The 21,202-nt window shown below is 42.8% G+C and overlaps 1 protein-coding gene across 1 annotated transcript; it reads right to left on the reverse strand.

Moving 5' to 3' along the window:
• Window positions 1-18,173: 18,173 nt before the first annotated feature.
• On the reverse strand, window positions 18,174-19,160 carry LOC119285350 (50S ribosomal protein L10, chloroplastic-like). Its single transcript, XM_037564601.1, has one exon. It carries the CDS (start codon window positions 19,131-19,133, stop codon window positions 18,471-18,473), a length of 663 nt encoding a protein of 220 aa, XP_037420498.1. The 5' UTR covers window positions 19,134-19,160; the 3' UTR covers window positions 18,174-18,470.
• Between the last annotated feature and the right edge of the window lie 2,042 nt (window positions 19,161-21,202).

Raw genomic sequence — 21,202 nt, forward strand, 5'->3', positions numbered from 1 at the left:
TTTTTTATAGAAGTGGGTTCGAAGAGGTCATGACTTTAGTTGATGTTAATCCACTATCTTGGAAGATTATAAAACTTACATGGATGTGGATCATGGAGAGTATATTTTAGATGATCGATATATTGTTAAATTAGATTATGATCCTGCATGTAACTATTATGATAGAAGCAAATATGGTTATAGGAATTCTCATGTTCAATCACCTCTCTTGAAGTTCAAATTGTTAATGTTTTGTTCCTCTTCCTTGCATATGCTAGATGTTGTTTTTCTTCATAATTTTTGTTTTCCTATAACCTATGCATAGGAAGTGGGTTAGACTTAAGTGTGGTTTTTGCATGTTGTATGATGCTCTCTTTGCATTTCAATTCTTATCTTTTATGCGAGCATCGTTTTAAAAACTCAAGTCTATCTTAATGGCCATAAAGAAAGAGCTTGTTGCGAGACAACCCAATTTTTATCTTTATGATTTATTTTATTTTTCTTGAGTCACATGATTATTTGTACCGTAATGATTGTGTTTTTATGTTTTAATTAGTATTTGTTCCAAGTAAAGCCTTTGGGATGATTTGGTTGATAGTTGACTTGATTCTGTGAAAAAACAGAAACTTTTGCGCCTAGTACTGGAATTACTATAATTCACTGGAAGGTGACAAAATTCTGAAATTTTTACACATGATTGATATACAAAATTTCCATGTTTTACTAAGTTTTCAGAGGTTTTGGAGTTATATAAGTATAGTTTTTGTTTAGATCATTGCAGACTATTTTGTTTTAGACAGATTCTATTTTCTATTGCATAGTGCGCTTGTTTTAATGATGCTACGGATTATATCGTGGGGTATAAGTCATGGAGAAGTTAGAATATAGTAGGTATATTCAAGGTTAATTATGAATGAGTTTATAATAGTACCTAAGGTTTTTTATTTGTCTATTATCCTAACGGATCTCACGAGGTTTCTGTTGAGTTTTGTGTGTTGAAGTTTTCAAGTTTTGGGTGAGATCATGGTGGATGAAGGAATAGGGAGTAGCAAGACCCTAAGCTTGGGGTGCCTTGGTAATATTCAAGTAAGACTCAAGTGTCTAAGCTTGGGGATGCCCCGGATGGCATCCCCTCTTTCGTCCATAATTCATCAACATGTTACTTGGAGCTACATTTTTATTCATCACATGATATGAGTTTTACTTGGAGCGTCTTGTGCCATAGTTTTCTTTTGCTTGCTTATTAGTTTGACACAAGCATTGTTTGTTGGACACCTTTTGATAGGGACACACATTCATTGTGATTTGTTAGAATACTCTATGTGCTTCACTTATAACTTTTGAGCTAGGCAGCTGCTCTTGTGCTTCACTTATATTTGTTAGAGCACGGCGGTGGTCATATTTTATAGAAATAATTGCACTCTCATGCTTCACTTAAATCTTTTTGAGAGTCTCAATAGGAAGTGGTAATGAGCATGGGTTATAAGACTAGTCAGGAAAGGATAGGTATTTAAGATTGGTATAATAAAAACTTTCATGAAGATCACTAAATATGAAACATATGGTTTAATTATGTTGACGTCGTAATATGAAAGCGTATGAGTTCATGATCATTGGTTAGTAAGAATATCGATATTAAAGCTTGTTATTAACTACTCATTTAAGTGTCCATCATGGCATGGTCGGGAGGTTTGAGCATTTTTATCTCTGGAATTAAATCCTTGAGTGCTGTTATAACAGGAGGGTGCGTGACGGTTAACTCCTACCAATCTCCTCCCTAGGGGCATGCAAGTAGTACTTTACTTCAAGGGCTAATAAAATTCCCCAATAAGTATATGAGTTCTTTATGACTAATGTGAGTTCATGGATAATTACGCATTCCTACCTTTCCGCAATTTGCTAGCCTCTTTAGTACCATGCATTGTCGTTTCTCACCTCAAGAGTCGGTGCAAACTTCTCAGGTGCATCCAAACCTCGTGATATGATATGCTCTATGACACATAAGCCTCCTTATGTCTTCCTCAAAACAACCATCATACCTACCTATCATGGAATCTCCATAGCCATTCCGAGATATATTGTCACGCAACTTCCACCGTTCCATCTTATGACATGTGTGTTCATCATCATATTGCTTTGCATGATCATATAGAGCTGACATGATATTTGTGGGAAAGCCACCACTCATCATCATTATGCATGTTATGCTAGATCATTGCACATCCTGGTACACTGTCAGAAGCATTCATATAGAGTTATATTGTTTTAGTTCACCGAGTTGTAAGTAAATAAAAGTGCGATGATCATCATTATTAGAGCATTGTCCCCGTGAGGAAAGGATGACGGAGACAATTATTCCCCCACAAGTTAGGATGAGACTCAGGACGAAAAAAGAGAGGCCAAAAGAGCCCAACAAAAAATGAATGAAAAAGGGAGAAAAAGGGAGAAGAGGCAATGTTACCAGCCTTTTACTACACTTGTGCTTCAGAGTAGCACCATGTTCTTCATATAGAGAGTCTCTGAGTTATCACTTTCACATACTATTGGGAATTTTTCATTATAGAACTTGGCTTGTATATTCGATGGGCTTCCTCAAATGCATGAGGTCTTCATGAGCAAGCAGGTTGGATGCACACTCACTTAGTTTCCGTTGACCTTTCATACACTTATAGCTCTAGTGCATCCGTTGCATGGCAATCCCTACTCCTCACATCGATATCGATTGATGGGCTTCCCCATTGCCCGTTGATCCGCCTAGTTGATGCAAGACTTTCTTCCTTTTTAACTTCTCCTATATATCTCTACCACCGCATTCTATTCCACCTATAATGATAATTTCCATGTCTCACACTCATGTATTGAGTGGAGTTGAAAATGCTGAAGCACATTAAAAAGTATGATACGATTGCGTGGTGTAACACCCGGGTGCTCATGATTTGTACTTATGCGGTGAAGGCGGAGTCATGCCATGCTTACATAATTCAATTAGTAGGGATAACATTCATTGAGCATTGTATATTTTGAAGTAGTAATGGTTATGTTCTTATATTCATGGATTTTATTATGTTGATATCAATTACTTCATCGTTTCTCAATATTTATGACGTAAAAGAGAATACATGATAAACATGGTAGGTAGCATTCAACATCAATTTTTTTATCATTTACCTACTCGAGGACGAGCAGGAATTAAGCTTGGGGATGCTAATATGTCTCCAACGTATATATAATTATTGATTGTTTCATGCTATTATATTATAAATTTTAGATACTTCATATGCAATTTTATATCATTTTTGGGAACTAACCTATTAATTCAGTGCCAGTTCTGATTTTCTGCATGTTTTTGTTTTTTTAGGAAATCAATACCAAACGAAGCCCAAACACAATAAAACTTTACGATGATTTTTTCTGGACCAGAAGGGACCCTAGGAGCCTTGGGAGGAGACCAGGGGAGCTACAGGAGAGCCACAAGCTCACTAGGCGCACCCCCTGAGCTTGTGGGACCCACAGAGTTCCGTTTGACCTAATTCCAACTCCATAAATTCTCATAAATCCTGAAACCAACAGAGATCCACCGAAACACTTTTTTCACTACTGCAAACTTCTGTTCTTCCGTGATCCCACCTGGAGGCCTTTTTCGGTACTCGGTCGGAGGGGGAAACGATCATGGAGGGCTTCTACATCAACCTTGCTTCCCTCCAATGATGTGTGAGTAGTTTACCACAGACCTACGGGTCTATAGCTAGTAGCTAGATGGCTTCTTCTCTCTCTTTGATATTCAATACAAAGTTCTCCATTATCTCCATGGAGTTCTATCCGATGTAATCTTCTTTTGCGATGTGTTTGTTGGGATCTGATGAATTGTGGGTTTATGATCAGATTATTCATTGAAAGTAATTGAGTATTTGCTGATCTTTATTATGCATGATTGTTATAGCTTTGTATTTCTCTCTGATTTATTAGTTTAGTTTGGCCAACTAGATTGATTTATCTTCAGTGGGAGAGGTGCTTTGTAATGGGTTCAATCTTCCGTTGTCTCCTCACCTCGTGACAGAAGGGGTAGTGAGGCACGTATTTGTATTATTGTCATTAAGGGTGAAACGACGGGGTTTATTCATATTGCTTGAGTTCATTCTATCTACATTATGTCATCTTGCTTCATGCATTACTCTGTTTGTTATGAACTTAATACCATAGATGCATGCTGGATAGCGGTCGATTGATGGAGGAATAGTAGTAGATGCAGAATCGTTTCGGTCTACTTGTCATGGGCGTAGTGCCTATATACATGATCATTGCCATGACTAGCATCATAACTATGAGCTTTTCTATCAATTGCCCAGCAGTAATTGGTTTACCCACTGTATGCTATGTTTCAAGAGAGAAGCCTCTAGTGAAAACTATGGCCCCTGGGGCTACTTTTATTATATTACAAAAACCAAAAATACCTTGTTGCAATTTATTTACTTTTATTTTGTTTGCAGTTTATATATCTACTGCTACCAGATTTAATCCTTGCAAGTAACGAGTTACAGGGGATTGACAACCCTCTTGCCCGCGTTGGGTGCAAGTATTTGCTCTTGTGTGTGCAGGTGATGTTCATTGGGCTTGGTGTGATTCTCCTATTGGTTCGATAACCTTGGTTCTCACTGAGGGAAATACTTATCAGCTACTATATTGCTCCACCCTTCCTCTTCGAGAAAAATCCCAATGCAGCTCACAAGTAGCACCTCTCCATCCATGGCGATCCGGTCTCTGACGACCGTGTGGTGTGCAAGTTTTTGCGGGTTGTGCCCTGGAGGTACGCCCAGGTGGTGCGCTCGATCGAGGTGGCAGAACAACCAGCTCAAGGTGGCAGAGGAGTGTTTCGACAAGGACGACGAGGGTCATGCCAATGCGCGACTTGTGCTCGCCAAGGAAGAATGGCGCACACATTTGAAGCACAATGCCAACCACGACGTAGGCGGAAGCAATGATATGTCCATTTTGCATCATGCTTTTATATCGATATTTATTGCATTATGGGCTGTTATTACACATTATGTCACAATACTTATGCCTATTCTCTCTTATTTTACAAGGTTTACATAAAGAGGGAGAATGCCGGCAGCTGGGATTCTAGGCTGGAAAAGGAGCAAATATTAGAGACCTATTCTGCACAGCTCCAAAAGTCCTGAAACTTCACGGAAGACGTTTTCAGAATATATAAAAAATACTCAGCGGAAGAAGTTCACCTGGGGGGGGGGGGGCACACCCTGCCCACGAGGGTGGGGGCGCGCCCTACCCCCCTGGGTGTGCCCCCGTACCTCATGGGCCCCTTGGTGGCCCTCCGACGGCCATCTTCTGCTATATGAAGTCTTTCGATGGAAAAAAATAACGAGCCATCTTCTCGGACGAAACTCCGCCGCCACGAGGCGGAACCTCGGCGGAACCAATCTAGGGCTCTGGCGGAGCTGTTCTGCCGGGGAAACTTCCCTCCCGGAGGGGGAAATCATCGCCATCGTCATCACCAACGCTCCTATCATCGGGAGAGGGCAATCTCCATCAACATCTTCATCAGCACCATCTCCTCTCAAACCCTAGTTCATCTGTTGTATCCAATTCTTGTCTCCAAGTCCGGGATTGGTGCTAGTAGGTTGCTAGTAGTGTTAATTACTCCTTGTAGTTTATGCTAGTTGGTTTATTTGGTGGAAGATCATATGTTCAGATCCTATATGCATATTAATACCCCTCTGATTATGAACATATTTATGCTTTGTGACTAGTTATGTTTGTTCCTGAGGACATGGGAGAAGTCTTGCTATTAGTAGTCATGTGAATTTGGTATTCGTTCGATATTTTGATGAGATGTATGTTGTCTCTCCTCTAGTGGTGTTATGTGAACATCGACTACATGACACTTCACCATTATTTGGGCCTAGAGGAAGGCATTGGGAAGTAATAAGTAGATGATGGGTTGCTAGAGTGACAGAAGCTTAAACCCTAGTTTATGCGTTGCTTCGTAAGGGGCTGATTTGGATCCATATGTTTCATGCTATGGTTAGGTTTACCTTAATACTTTTGTTGTAGTTGCGGATGCTTGCAATAGAGGTTAATCATAAGTGGGATGCTTGTCCAAGTAAGGACAGTACCCAAGCACCGTTTCACCCACATACCAAATTATCAAAGTACCGAACGTGAATCATATGAGCGTGATGAAAACTAGCTTGATGATATTCCCATGTGTCCTCGGAAGCGCTTTTCTCTATATAAGAGTTTGTCCAGGCTTGTCCTTTGCTACAAAAAGGATTGGGCCACCTTGCTACACTTTATTTACTTTTGTTACTTGTTGCTTGTTACAAATTATCCTATCACAAAACTATCTGTTACCACTTGTTTCAGTACTTGCAGAGAATACCTTGCTGGAAACCGCTTATCATTTCCTTCTGCTCCTCGTTGGGTTCAACACTCTTACTTATCGAAATGACTACGTTAGATACCCTATACTTGTGGGTCATCAAGACTCTTTTCTAGCGCCGTTGCCGGGGAGTGAAGCGCCTTTGGTAGGTGGAATTTGGCAAGGAAAAATTTATATAGTGTGCTGAAATTTACTGTCACTTGTTACTATGGAAAGTAATCCTCTGAGGGGCTTGTTCGGGGTATCTTCACCCCGACCAGTGGAGCAAAGAGTTGCTCCTCAACCTACTGAACCTACTGAAAATGAAAATGTCTGCTTTGAAATTGCTTCGGGTATGATAGAAAAACTGCTAGCTAATCCCTTTTTAGGAGATGGAACAAAACATCCTGATGAGCATCTAATATATGTGGATGAAGTTTGTGGATTATTTAAGCTTGCAGGTGTACCCGAAGATGTTGTTAAGAAGAAGGTCTTCCCTTTATCTTTGAAGGGAGATGCATCGACATGGTATAGGCTATGTGATGATATGGGGTCTTGGAATTACAAACGATTGAAATTGGAATTTCATCAGAAGTTTTATCCTATGCATCTTGTTCATCATGATCGCAATTATATATATAATTTTTGGCCTCGCGAAGGAGAAAGCATCGCTCAAGCTTGGGGGAGGCTTAAATCAATGTTATATTCATGCCCCAATCATGAGCTCTCAAGAGAAATGATTATTCAAAAAATTTATGCTCGGCTTTCTGATAGCAATCGCACCATGCTTGATACTTCTTGTGCTGGCTCTTTTATGATGAAGACTATTGAATTCAAATGGGATTTATTGGAAAGAATTTAACGCAACTCTGAAGATTGGGACCTCGACAAAGGTAAGGAGTCAGGTATGACACCTAGGTTTGATTGTGTTAAATCTGTTATGGATATCGATGTTTTTCGTAAATTTAGCACTAAATATGGACTTGACTCTGAGATAGTAGCTTCTTTCTGTGAATCTTTTGCTACTTATGCTAATCTCCCCAAGGAGAAGTGGTTTAAATATCATCCTCCCATAGAAGTAAAAGTAGATGCACCTATTAAAGTTGAAGAAAAGATTGTCACTTATAACGATCCTATTGTTCCTACTGCTTATGTTGAGAAACCACCTTTCCCTGTTAGGATAAAGGATCATGCTAAAGCTTCAACTGTGGTTCGTAAAAGCAATATTAAAACTTATACACCTCCTGAGCAAGTTAAAGTTGAACCTAATATTGCTATTGTTAAAGATCTCTTGTCTGATAATATTGATGGGCATGTTATTTATTTCTGTGATGAAACTGCTAGAATTGCTAAACCGTGTGCTAAAGATAAACCTAGACCTGTGGTAGGCATGCCTGATATTTCTGTTAAAATAGGATATCATTGTTACCATGGCTTATGTGATATGGGTGCCAGTGCTAGTGCAATACCTATTAGCCTATATAGAGAAATTATGCATGATATTGCACCTGTTGATTTAGAAGATATTGATGTCACAATTAAACTTGCCAATAGAGATACTATTTCACCAATGGGAATTGTAAGAGATGTTGAAGTCTTGTGTGGGAAAACTAAATATCCTGCTGATTTTCTTGTTCTTGGTTCCCCACAAGATAGCTTTTGTCCCATTATATTTGGTAGAACCTTCCTAAACACTGTTAATGCTACCATAGATTGCAAAATGGATGTTGTTACTATCGGTTTAGATGATATGACTCATGAATTTAATTTCTCTAAATTTAGTAGACAACACCATGAAGAAGAATTACCTAGTAAGGATGAAATTATTGGTCTTGCTTCTATCGCCGTACCTCCTAGTGATCCTTTAGAACAATATTTGCTAGACCATGAAAATGACATGTTTATGAATGAAAGAAGGGAAATAGATGAAGTATTCTTTAAACATGAACCTATTCTGAAACACTATTTGCCTGTTAAATCCTAGGGGATCCTCCACCACCCAAGGGTGATCCCGTGTTTGAGCTTAAACTATTACCTGATACTCTTAAATATGCTTATCTTGATGAGAAAAAGATATATCCTGTTATTATTAGTGCTAACCTTTCAGAGCATGAGGAAGAGAGATTACTGAAAACTCTGAAGAAGCACCGTGCTGCTATTGGGTATACTCTTGATGATCTTAAGGGCATTAGTCCCACTCTGTGTCAACATAAAATTAATTTGGAAGAAGATGCTAAACCAGTTCGTGATCATCAACGTCGGCTGAATCCTAAAATGGAAGAAGTGGTAAGAAAAGAAATACTAAAGCTCCCTGAGGCAGGTATAATCTATCCCGTTGCTGATAGTCAGTGGGTAAGTCATATCCATTGTGTCCCTAAGAAGGGAGGTATTACTGTTGTTCCTAATGATAAAGATGAATTGATTCCTCAAAGAATTATTACAGGTTATAGGATGGTAATTGATTTCCGCAAATTAAATAAGGCCACTAAAAAGGATCATTACCCTTTACCTTTTATCGATCAAATGCTAGAAAGATTATCCAAACATACACATTTTTGCTTTCTAGATGGTTATTCTGGTTTCTCTCAAATACCTGTGTCAACCAAGGATCAATCAAAGACTACATTTACTTGCCCTTTTGGTACTTTTGCTTATAGACGTATGCCTTTTGGTTTATGTAATGCACCTGCTACCTTTCAAAGATGCATGATGGCTATATTCTCTGACTTTTGTGAAAAGATTTGTGAGGTTTTCATGGACGATTTCTCCGTCTATGGATCTTCTTTTGATGATTGCTTGAGCAACCTTGATCAAGTTTTGCAGAGATGTGAAGAAACTAATCTTGTCTTGAATTGGGAAAAGTGCCACTTTATGGTTAATGAAGGTATTGTCCTGGGGCATAAAGTTTCTGAAAGAGGTATTGAAGTTGATAAAGCCAAGGTTGATGCTATTGAAAATATGCCATGCCCCAAGGACATCAAAGGTATAAGAAGTTTCCTTGGTCACACCGGATTTATAGGAGGTTCATTAAGGACTTCTCAAAAATTTCTCGGCCTTTGACTAATTTATTACAAAAAGATATACTATTTGTTTTTGATGATGATTGTGTAGAAGCATTTGAAATACTTAAGAAAGCATTGATCTCTGCACCTATTGTTCAGCCACCTGATTGGAATTTACCTTTTGAAATTATGTGTGATGCTAGTGATTATGCTGTAGGTGCTGTTCTAGGGCAAAGAGTTGATAAGAAATTAAATGTTATTCAATATGCTAGTAAAACCCTAGACAATTCTCAAAGAAATTATGCTACCACTGAAAAAGAATTCTTAGCAGTTGTATTTGCTTGTGATAAGTTCAGACCTTATATTGTTGATTCTAAAGTAACTATTCACACTGATCATGCTGCTATTAAATATCTCATGAAAAAGAAAGATGCTAAACCTAGACTTATTAGATGGGTTCTCTTGCTACAAGAATTTGACTTACATATTGTTGATAGAAAGGGAGTTGAGAACCCCATTGCAGACAACTTGTCTAGGTTAGAAAATGTGCTTGATGACCCACTTCCTATTGATGATAGCTTTCCTGATGAGCAATTAAATGTCATAAATGCTTCTCATACTGCTCCATGGTATGCTGATTATGCTAATTACATTCTTGCTAAGTTTATACCACCTAGTTTCACATACCAGCAAAAGAAAAAGTTCTTCTATGATTTGAGGCATTACTTTTGGGATGACCCACATCTTTATAAAGAAGGAGTAGATGGTGTTATTAGATGTTTTGTGCCTGAGCATGAATAGGAACAGATCCTACGCAAGTGTCACTCCGAAGCTTATGGAGGACACCATGCTGGAGATAGAACTGCACATAAGGTATTGCAATCTAGTTTTTATTGGCCTACTCTCTTCAAGGATGCTCGTATCTTGTGATGAATGTCAAAGAATTGGTAATATTAGTAGACGTCAAGAAATGCCTATGAACTATTCACTCGTTATTGAACCATTTGATGTTTGGGGTTTTGATTATATGGGACCATTTCCTTCCTCTAATGGATATACACATATTTTAGTTGCTATTGATTACGTTACTAAGTGAGTAGAAGCTATTCCAACTAGTAGTGCTGATCATAACACTTCTATTAAGATGCTTAAAGAAGTTATCTTTCCAAGATTTGGAGTCCCTAGATATTTAATGACTGATGGTGGTTCACATTTTATTCATGGTGCTTTCCGTAAAATGCTTGCCAAGTATGATGTTAATCATAGAATTGCATCTCCTTATCACCCACACTCTAGTGGTCAAGTAGAATTGAGTAATAGAGAACTCAAGTTAATTTTGCAAAAGACTGTTAATAGATCTAGAAAGAATTGGTCCAAGAAACTTGATGATGCATTATGGGCCTATAGAACTGCATATAAAAATCCTATGGGTATGTCTCTGTATAAAATGGTTTATGGAAAAGCATGTCACTTACCTCTCGAACTAGAACACAAGGCATATTGGGCTATTAAAGAACTCAATTATGATTTCAAACTTGCCGGTGAGAAGAGGTTATTTGATATTAGCTCACTTGATGAATGGAGAACCCAAGCCTATGAAAATGCCAAGTTATTTAAAGAAAAATTTAAAATATGGCATGACAAAAGAATACAAAAGCGTGAGTTTAATGTAGGTGATTGTGTATTGCTATACAACTCTCGTTTAAGATTTTTTGCAGGAAAACTTCTCTCTAAATGGGAAGGTCCTTACGTTATCGAGGAGGTCTATCGTTCCGGTGCCATAAAAATAAACAACTTCGAAGGCACAAATCCGAAGGTGGTGAACGGTCAAAGAATCAAACATTATATCTTAGGTAATCCCATAAATGTTGGAACCAATGTTATTGAAACCGTAACCCCGGAGGAATACATAACGGACACTTTCCGGAACGTTTCAGATTCTGAAAAGGAATAGGTATGTGGTACGGTAAGTAAACCGACTCCAAAATAGTTTTTAAGGCAATATTCCTCCGTTTTGGAATATTTAGAAAAATAGAAAAATAAGAAGCAGTCCGGGAAGGACACGAGGGTGGAGGGCGCGCCCTGCCCCCTGGGCGCGCCCCCTACCTCGTGGGCACGTCGTGCGCTTTCCGGACTCCGTTTTCTTACACGACACGTATTTTGGTCGGTAAAAAATCATTATATAATCTCCCGAAGGTTTTGACTCCCGTATCATGCAAAAATCTCATGTCTTTGTTTCGAGCTGTTTTCTGTCAGGGTTGTCAAGGCCAGGCATTATGTAGTCTCCCTCCTCTTCCAACCATGAGGGCAATGATGCTTGGCTAATGAAGATAGAGCTGAAGAGAGAAGAACCCATGGAGATCAACAAGGATAAAGGGATCAAGAAGGCCATGGATGACCAAGTTCCGGCAACAGAAGACACCCTTCAACTTGATCATAATCTTCTTACCCCAACAGAGATCAAAGCTTTCAAGATGATTGAGTTAGCTCGTATACAAAATAAGTATCTCACACGTGAAAATATTTTGTTGAAGGAGCATATCATCGCACTCAAGGGCATTATCCGCAAGTTAGAAGACCTCCTACACTCGATGTGCGACTATCCATCATCAACAACTCCACCTTCTTCACCAACAAAGAAGAATTGAGTATCTGGTATGGGCACTCCCTTTGGCAACTGCCAAGCTTGGGGGAGTGCCCCAGTATCGTATCACCATCACTTTTATCTTTATCATTTTTCTTAGTTCGATCCTTTTGGTAATATCTTGATCTAGTAGAATAAAAGTTCTTAGTATGATCTAGTCGTGAGTTTTGCTTTATAATTCCTCTATGTAATCGAGTCCATGCGCTATATAATAAAGATTAGTGTTGAGTCAAGGGCTTGATTATTTTTCCATGATCCTAAGGGAATAAAAGAAAAGAGAAAGAAATAAAAAGAAACAAAGAGACCATGTGAGTCTTATGGAGAGTAATGATCTCACATAGAAAAAGTATGATGAATAAAAGTTGTTGAGAGTTGACAAGCATAGTTTTGGTCATCGTTGCAATTAATAGGAAGTAATAAAGAAAGAGAGCTCTTCACATATAAATATACTGTCTTGGACATCTTTTATGATTGTGAGCACTCATTAAAATATGACATGCTAAAGAGTTGACGTTGGACAAGGAAGACAACATAATGGGTTATGTTTTCTTACATCTGAGATAAATTATATTGTCATGGATCATCCAACATGGTTGAGCTTGCCTTTCCCTCTCATGCTAGCCAAATTCATCGCACCAAGTAGAGATACTACTTGTGCTTCCAAATACCCTTAAACCAGTTTTATCATGAGAGTCCACTATACCTACCTATGGATTGAGTAAGATCCTCTAAGTAAGTTGTCATCGGTGCAAGCAATAAAAATTGCTCTCTAAATATGTATGACTTATTAGCGTGGGAGAAAATAAGCTTTATACGATCGTGTGATATGGAAGAAATAAAAGCGATAGACTGCATAATAAAGGTCCATATCACAGGTGGCAATATAAAGTGACGTTCTTTCGCATTAAGATTTTGTGCATCCAACCATTAAAGCGCATGACAACCTTTGCTTCCCTCTGCGAAGGGCCTATATTCTACCTTTATCTCCTACCTTGCATAAGAGTCATGGTGATCTTCACCCTTCCTTTTTACATTTTATCCTTTGGCAAGCACAATATGTTGCAAAGATCCTGGTATATATGGCTAATTGGATGTGAGTTTTCACGAACTATTATTGTTGACATTACCCTTGAGGTAAAACGTTGGGAGGCAAAACTATAAGCCCCTATCTTTCTCTGTGTCCGATTAAAACTCCATACCCATAAGTATTGCGTGAGTGTCAGCAATTGTGAAAGACTATATGATAGTTGAGTATGTGGACTTGCTGAAAAGCTCTTATATATTGACTCTTTCCTATGTTATGATAAATTGCAATTGCTTCAGTGACTAAGATTATAGTTTGTTGGTTTTCAATGAAGTTACGATTCATACTTGAAATTGTGATTGAATTATTACTATAGCATAAGAAATTATATGACAAGAATTATATAAGTTGATGTTCTAAGAATGATCATGATGCCCTCATGTCCGAATTTTTTTATCGACACCTCTATCTCTAAACACGTGGACATATTTTTTGATTTCGGCTTTCGCTTGAGGACAAGCGAGGTCTAAGCTTGGGGGAGTTGATACGTCCATTTTCATGCTTTTATATCGATATTTATTGCATTATGGGCTGTATTACACATTATGTCACAATACTTATGCCTATTCTCTCTTATTTTACAAGGTTTACATAAAGAGGGAGAATGCCGGCAGCTGGGATTCTGGGCTGGAAAAGGAGCAAATATTAGAGACCTATTCTGCACAGCTCCAAAAGTCCTGAAACTTCAGGGAAGACGTTTTTAGAATATATAAAAAATACTCAGCGGAAGAAGTTCACCGGGGGGCCACACCCTGCCCACGAGGGTGGGGGGCGCGCCCTACCCCCCTGGGCATGCCCCCCTACCTCATGGCCCCCCTGGTGGCCCTCCGACGGCCATCTTCTGCTATATGAAGTATTTCGATGGGAAAAAATAACAAGCCATCTTCTCGGACGAAACTCCCCCGCCACGAGGCGGAACCTTGGCGGAACCAATCTAGGGCTCTGGTCGAGCTGTTCTGTCGGGGAAACTTCCCTCCCGGAGGGGGAAATCATCGCCATCGTCATCACCAACGCTCCTCTCATTGGGAGAGGGCAATCTCCATCAACATCTTCATCAGCACCATCTCCTCTCAAAACCCTAGTTCATCTGTTGTATCCAATTCTTGTCTCTAAGTCCGGGATTGGTGCTAGTAGGTTGCTAGTAGTGTTAATTACTCCTTGTAGTTGATGCTAGTTGGTTTATTTGGTGGAAGATCATATGTTCAGATCCTATATGCATATTAATACCCCTCTGATTATGAACATGTTTATACTTTGTGAGTAGTTACGTTTGTTCCTGAGGACATGGGAGAAGTCTTGCTATTAGTAGTCATGTAAATTTGGTATTCGTTCGATATTTTGATGAGATGTATGTTGTCTCTCCTCTAGTGGTGTTATGTGAACGTCGACTACATGACACTTCACCATTATTTGGGCCTAGAGGAAGGCATTGGGAGGTAATAAGTAGATGATGGGTTGCTAGTGACAGAAGCTTAAACCCTAGTTTATGTGTTGCTTCGTAAGGGGCTGATTTGGATCCATATGTTTCATGCTATGGTTAGGTTTACCTTAATACTTTTGTTGTAGTTGCGGATGCTTGCAATAGAGGTTAATCATAAGTGGGATGCTTGTCCAAGTAAGGACAGTACCCAAGCACCGGTCCACCCACATACTAAATTATCAAAGTACCGAACGTGAATCATATGAGCTGATGAAAACTAGCTTGATGATATTCCCATGTGTCCTCGGGAGCGCTTTTCTCTATATAAGAGTTTGTCCAGGCTTGTCCTTTTTTACAAAAAGGATTGGGCCACCTTGCTGCACTTTATTTACTTTTGTTAGTTGTTGCTCGTTACAAATTATCCTATCACAAAACTATCTGTTACCACTTGTTTCAGTACTTGCAGAGAATACCTTGCTGGAAACCGCTTATCATTTCCTTCTGCTCCTCGTTGGGTTCGACACTCTTACTTATCGAAAGGACTACGATAGATCCCCTATACTTGTGGGTCATCAAGCAACTCATTGAACGTGCAGTGGCGCTGTAGAAGCTGTGGTTGTGGCCGCCCTGATGGCCATGGCGAAAAGCGCAAATGCCCTCTTGATACTAACGCCCGTGGGGGAAGAGGCAATCACAATGGCGATGCAAACTGTTACAAGTGTCAATACAATGGCATTGCCAGCCACTAGGCTCAGGACTTCCCGTAAGAGGAAGCGCGAGCAAGCCCAAGCCCTCCATGCTCAAGGCCGAGTCAATGTAGACGAAGACTCGGGCCTCCTGATGATCAAGGAGGTGTTATTGACAGTCACAACCGATGCTGGCGAGAACGCTGCCATGACAACAAAAATCGCTTCCATGGAAGCCATTCCAGTAGCGCCCAAAAACGCTGCCATGGCAGCAAAAAACACTTCCATGGCAACAAAACTGATGGTCGCCAACACCACTAAAGAGTGTGTCTTCCTCAATGATGAGTGTGTTGTGTCATTCTCCGGTGCTCCCTGGAGAATGTGCATGTTTCTTGGTACCTCGACACCGGTGCACCCAACCATATGACCGACGATGAGGCGATGTTCGTCGAAGTAGACAAGGGCTCCTCCGGTACTGTAAAGTTCCAAGATGGCTCCCTCATGGCGATTCGAGGGTGCAACACCGTCCAATTCACCACAGCTGGCGAGGAACACCGTGAACTGACCAGTGTGTACTGGATTCCCCAGCTGAAGAGCAACATCGTCTCCATCGGGCAGTTAGACAAGAATGCCTGCCCGACGCTCGTGGAAGGTGGGTACATGATGGCGCTCGGTCGCTAGCTCCATGTCTTAGCCAGGGTGCCACGCTCGTTCAACCACCTCTACATCATTCGCCTACAACTCACCAGGTCGGTCTGCCTAGCGGCGCACGCCGTCGAGGCGGCATGGCGCTGGCATGCTCACTCCGGGCACAAGCACTTTGATGGTCTCAAGAGGCTGGCATAGCAGGGCAGGTCCATGGGTTGCCGATGATCCAACATACAAAGCGGGTTTGTGACGCCTGCCTGGTCGGGAAGCAGCGGTGGATGACGTTCCCATAACAAGCAAAGTACATCACCAGAACGGAGCTGCTAGAGCTCCTCCATGGTGATCTGTGTGGCCCCATCTCGCCGCCAACTCTCGGCAGCAAGAAATACTTCTTCCTCCTTGTTGATGAAAACAACATGTACATGTGGCTCTATTTGCTACGCAACAAGGACAAGGCGGCCTAGACGATCCAACATTTCCAAGCACTCGCAGAGCACGAGACCAGGCGGAAGTTGCATACTTTCTCTGTCCCTGAGAAATGGGAAGGGAAAGGCCATCAGAACCAGATGGAAAATATTCAGTGGACAAATGGAAATTTTTGGGAACATCATTCAAAGACCATCCAACGCCATCCTTGTTTTTTTCATTTGCCCATTTCCTGGGTAAAACCTCGTGTCTCTGTTACCATCGTGCTTAGGCCCTTTTCTTGGGATCCCTACCTCAAGATATGTCGGATTTACCTCTGTCACTAGTTCAGCACAACCATACAACAATAGTCTTTCAACATCTAGTGCTACAACACCTTACATACTTAACAATAGAACGACAAACAATTACTCAAATTCAGCACATATCTCCTTCAGCTTCTTGATCTTCTCCTTGGTGGCCTCCCTCTCTCTTAGCAGGTTAACAATCATGAACTCTAGCTTCTTCTCTTCCTTCAACTTGCCTCTCTTTCTATGCCTTGGCCCTGAGCACTTGGTGTATGCTTGTGGTTGAGCTATCAACCAAGTTCTTCTTCTCCAGCTCTGCCTTCAGATCACTCACAACCACCTGTTCATTGCTGAACTGCTCAGCCACCATTTTTGCAAAATCAACTTTGAGAATTTTGTGGTCATTCTCCACCTTTTTCTTGTCTCCTAGTATCTTGGAGTTCTCTTCTGCATTAACCACATTTGCTCTGAGCCACTCTCTGTTCTCATCATCATACATGGTCTATAACTTAGCTAGGCTCGTCTTAAGAGTTTCAGGCCACTCGGGATCAACCCGCTCCAGATAGGTGCACTTCAGTCCTTCCTATTATATCTAAAAAAATAAGCAAATTGCACTTCATCATGCCAAAAAGGTACACTATAGGATCTCACAAGTAATTTCATTGCTAAATCTACCAAATTGATACCACCAACCTTCTTCGCGCAAGCCAAAAACCTCGTGCCACTATCCACTGACTCAAATGCCATAAACTTCTCACAGGAGGATTTGTGCTGGCACACAGAACGCAGATCTGAAGCCACTCCGCTCCATTCCTTGCAGTACACCGTGCTAGGAAGCTGAAAGGAGACCAAATTGGCTTCAATTAATGTGTGTAAACAAAATCATATTTCCCCCAAATCCATAACCCTAGCCGCGTGAGAGGGAGAGGCCAGGACGAACTTGGCTGCTTATGGAGTCGTCGTTGGACGACGAGCCACTCGAAAGATCATCCTAGAAGACCATGGTTACCGCGGAGGCGCTTACCCGGCGACTAGGCAGTGGCAGCAGCAGCAACAGCAACAAAGTGGGGCAGAAGAGTCTTGGTGATGGGTGGGATTGAAACGGACGGCGCACGCCCTTAATACCGTAGGGTACCTGACGCCCGCCTAACGGACGGAGCCTTCTGACGGCGTCTGTCCGCGGACGCCTCATCAGGCTGACAGGCGGGGCCAGCCTGTCAGAAACGTTGTCTTTGCGAGCCCAATTCGTCATAAGTGCACTTTGTTACTCATTAGGCGCAAAGGTGGTAGTTCGGTGTGAGTTGTCTGAAATGTGGTGGCAATCCGTTATCATAGCCTCATATGTGGTGGTCTTATACAATGTATGGTTTTTTGGCGATCAACAGGAAACTTTGAGATCTATTTCGAAGAATTTCCAACTCCTAGTTAGTGCTAACAAAATCTGCATCCTGAGTTGTTTCTGAGCAGAAAGTGCAGGCTGCGAAGCCACAGTCAAGTTATGATGCACAAACACAAACATTTTGTCTAACTTCAGAACCATAGCACACGGTTAAGTTGAAGAATGCGACGAAGCCTCAGCGTCGCCTGGAAAATGAAATTTGACCTGAAGCTCTGGATATAAACTGACCTAAGAATACATTGTTTCTCATGGGTCCTTACCCTATTGAAGTTGCTCTTACACAAACCAAATTATTCATCAACATGATATACATTGCCCGATTCTCAAACCATCCTTTTCCAATTTCATCCCAATTTGGACACCAGCAGGCAAGAGATACTACCCAATTACAAGCCGCACATTGTGAAGGGGAAAACTTGTGATTCAATTCAAATGGGAGACAGTAAAGGTACAAGGAATTGTACAAACAAGGAGTGAGATGTGAGGATAGGAGGCACAACCATATCGCAACTGCCACTAGGCGGTGCCGTCGCCGGCGCCGGATTCCTCCTCGAGCTTGCGCACGTAGGCCGAGAGCACGGCGACGACGTCCCTGGCGGGCGCCTGCAGCGTGGTGACGAGGGAGGTGGCCGGCCCATTGAGGGCGCCGAGCAGCTTGGAGTAGACCTCGGCGCGGCTGGGCATGGTCTCGAGCGACTTGAACTCGGCGGGCGCGTAGTACTTGCCCTCGAACACCGCCCCGATGAAGTCGTTGGTCTCCTCGACGCGCTCCTCCTTCTGGAAGGCGCGGTAGGGCTTGAGCGCGACGGGGACCTCCTCCGTGTGGACGAAGAGCCAGGCGTTCATGCCCTTCATGCACGGCTTGAGCGCCTCCCAGGGGGTGCCCTCGATGGCCTTCCCCACCAGCGTGTTCTTCGCCACCAGGAGGTGGCACGACTCCGGCAGCGCGTCGCGGATGCCCTGGAACTGCTTCACCGTCAGGCCCTCGTAGCGGATGCCGGCCAGGAGGTAGCACCCCTCCAGCTGCTCGCGGACCACGGCGACCGTGTCCTCCTTGCGCCCGCGGGAGATGGCGGCGCGGATGGTGGAGCGGCGCAGAGGGCGGGGGCACCGCGGGGCCGCGGCTAGGGTTTGGAACGCCGGGAGGGGCCGCGCGGTCGGGAGGAAGGAGGTCTCCATTTTTCTGGGGCGGGCGGGCGGGCGCGCCGGGCGGGGGTTGGGTTGGGGAGAAACGGCGAGGAAGATAGAGTGGAGTGGAAGAAGCTTATCTATGGAGAAGACGATGGGTGGTTTCTTCCGTGGACACGGTGCACGTGGACCTTTGGATTATGTTTTCATTTCCTTTGAGGGGTTCCTTTGGATTATGTGTGACCGTATATTCAGCGAGGAAGATACACCGTTGTGTTCTTCGTATTCTTACTTTTTTTATTAAGATTATTACTCCTTCCTATTGAAAATGTGGTCCGATACAGTTCTCTTTTTATTATTTTCTGTTGTTTGTTGTACTGTCATGATTGAAAATTAATAGATTGAAAGTTTTTTAAAAAAAATATATTAATTTTGAATAAGTTTATAAAAAATTATCGATTTTTACAATACCAAATACATACATTAGGGCATCTCCAACGCTGACCCAAAAAATGGACACCGCATCCATCCGCGGAGCCGGCCATCCAATGTTAACCGCATACATTTCAAATTAGATTTAAAATAACCGGGGGAAATTCACGCAAACCGGATGATATTCATACAAATCGGAATACATTCAGTACATTTTAAACATTTTTCAATAAGAAAGGGGGAGGGGCGGACCTAAACCTAGACTACGGCGGCGTCCGGCGTCCAAATCCTTGTTGTTCCCTTCATCTGCCGTCTCCATGAGCAGCAACGACGACAAAACCCGTGAAGTGAAGGTGCGATTGCCGGCAAGGAAGAGTAGAACATGGTAAACGGACCGGCCCACATAAGACAAAAGGCCTTGTTGCCTCCCATGCCCTACTCATCCTCGCGTGCGAGTCCGCGACCTGTCCGTCGGCGGTGGGCATGAGGCCCACAATGAAAATGGAGGGGATGACCATGTCATCGTCCCACCGGTGTGGCCAAACAGTGTTTGGCGGGGCATAGGACGCGCAGTTGGCGGCGTTCTTGTCCACAATTGCCTACACAGCCAGCGCCACTTCCACGAGCGGCGGCTTGAGCGCGGGCGGCCTCGTAGAGCGCCCGCTGCTCGACGACGAAGTTGGGGTTCGCCGCGGCTATGTCCATCACGACCTTCTCGCCCGCGCACTCGCTGTAGATTTGACACTCTGCCAACTGGTGCATCTCGAGAAGAACGGGTGGTAACATTGTTCGTCCTACGCCTGCTGGACCACCGACATAGGCGCGCGGCAGTGGTGTTGTTGTGAGAGACCTCGAGGGAGCTGGCCGGCATGCCGACCTCGATCCGCATGTGTAACACCCCGGATGTAATTTACCTTATTTGTATTCCAACTCTCGCCTTTTCCGGCACTAAGTTATGTTATTTTCTCGTTGTTGGGTTTTTGTCTCCGTGTGTTTTGTCTTTGTCATGCATCTCATATCATGTCATCATGTGCATTGCATTTGCATACACGTTCGTCTCATGTATCCGAGCATTTTCCCCGTTGTCCGTTTTGCATTCCGGCGCTCCTATGTCCTCCGGTGGTTCTTTCTACCTCTTTTCGTGTGCGGGTGTTAAACGTTTTCGAATTGGACCGAGACTTTTCATGCGGCCTTGGTTTACTACCGGTAGACCGTCTGTCAAATTTCGTGCCATTTGGACTTCGTTTGATACTCCAACAGTTAACCGAGGGACCGAAAAGGCCTCGTGTGTGTTGCAGCCCAACACCCCTCCAAAGTGGCCCAAAACCCACCTAAACCCCTTCCATCATCTAGAGCGTTCGATCACAATCGCGTGGACGAAAACCGCATCTCATTTGGAGCTTCCTAGCTCCCTCTACCTCTATAAATAGGTCCCTCCCCGAAAATCTCGGATCTCCTCTTCCAAACCCTAGCAAAACCCGCTCCTCTGCCGCGCCGGACATGTCCGCCCCTGGCCGGACAACCGCCGCCGCCAGCCGTAGCCACTGAGAAGCCGCCACCTGTCCCGCCCAGCGCCCGTCTCCGCCGCGGCCCGGGAAGCCCGGATCGGGCCCCCGCGAGCCCGAAGCCGCCGCCGACTGGCTCCTCGCCCGCGCCGCCCGAGTCTCTCACCGCGCCGCCCTTCGTCC

The sequence above is a fragment of the Triticum dicoccoides genome, chromosome 4A, assembly GCF_002162155.2.
Source record: "Triticum dicoccoides isolate Atlit2015 ecotype Zavitan chromosome 4A, WEW_v2.0, whole genome shotgun sequence".
Classification (NCBI taxonomy): Eukaryota; Viridiplantae; Streptophyta; class Magnoliopsida; order Poales; family Poaceae; genus Triticum; species Triticum dicoccoides.

Bases quoted from the DNA above. Each gene is read 5' to 3' on its own strand.
- LOC119285350 (XM_037564601.1), bottom strand. From the start codon at position 19,133: ATGGAGACCTCCTTCCTCCCGACCGCGCGGCCCCTCCCGGCGTTCCAA.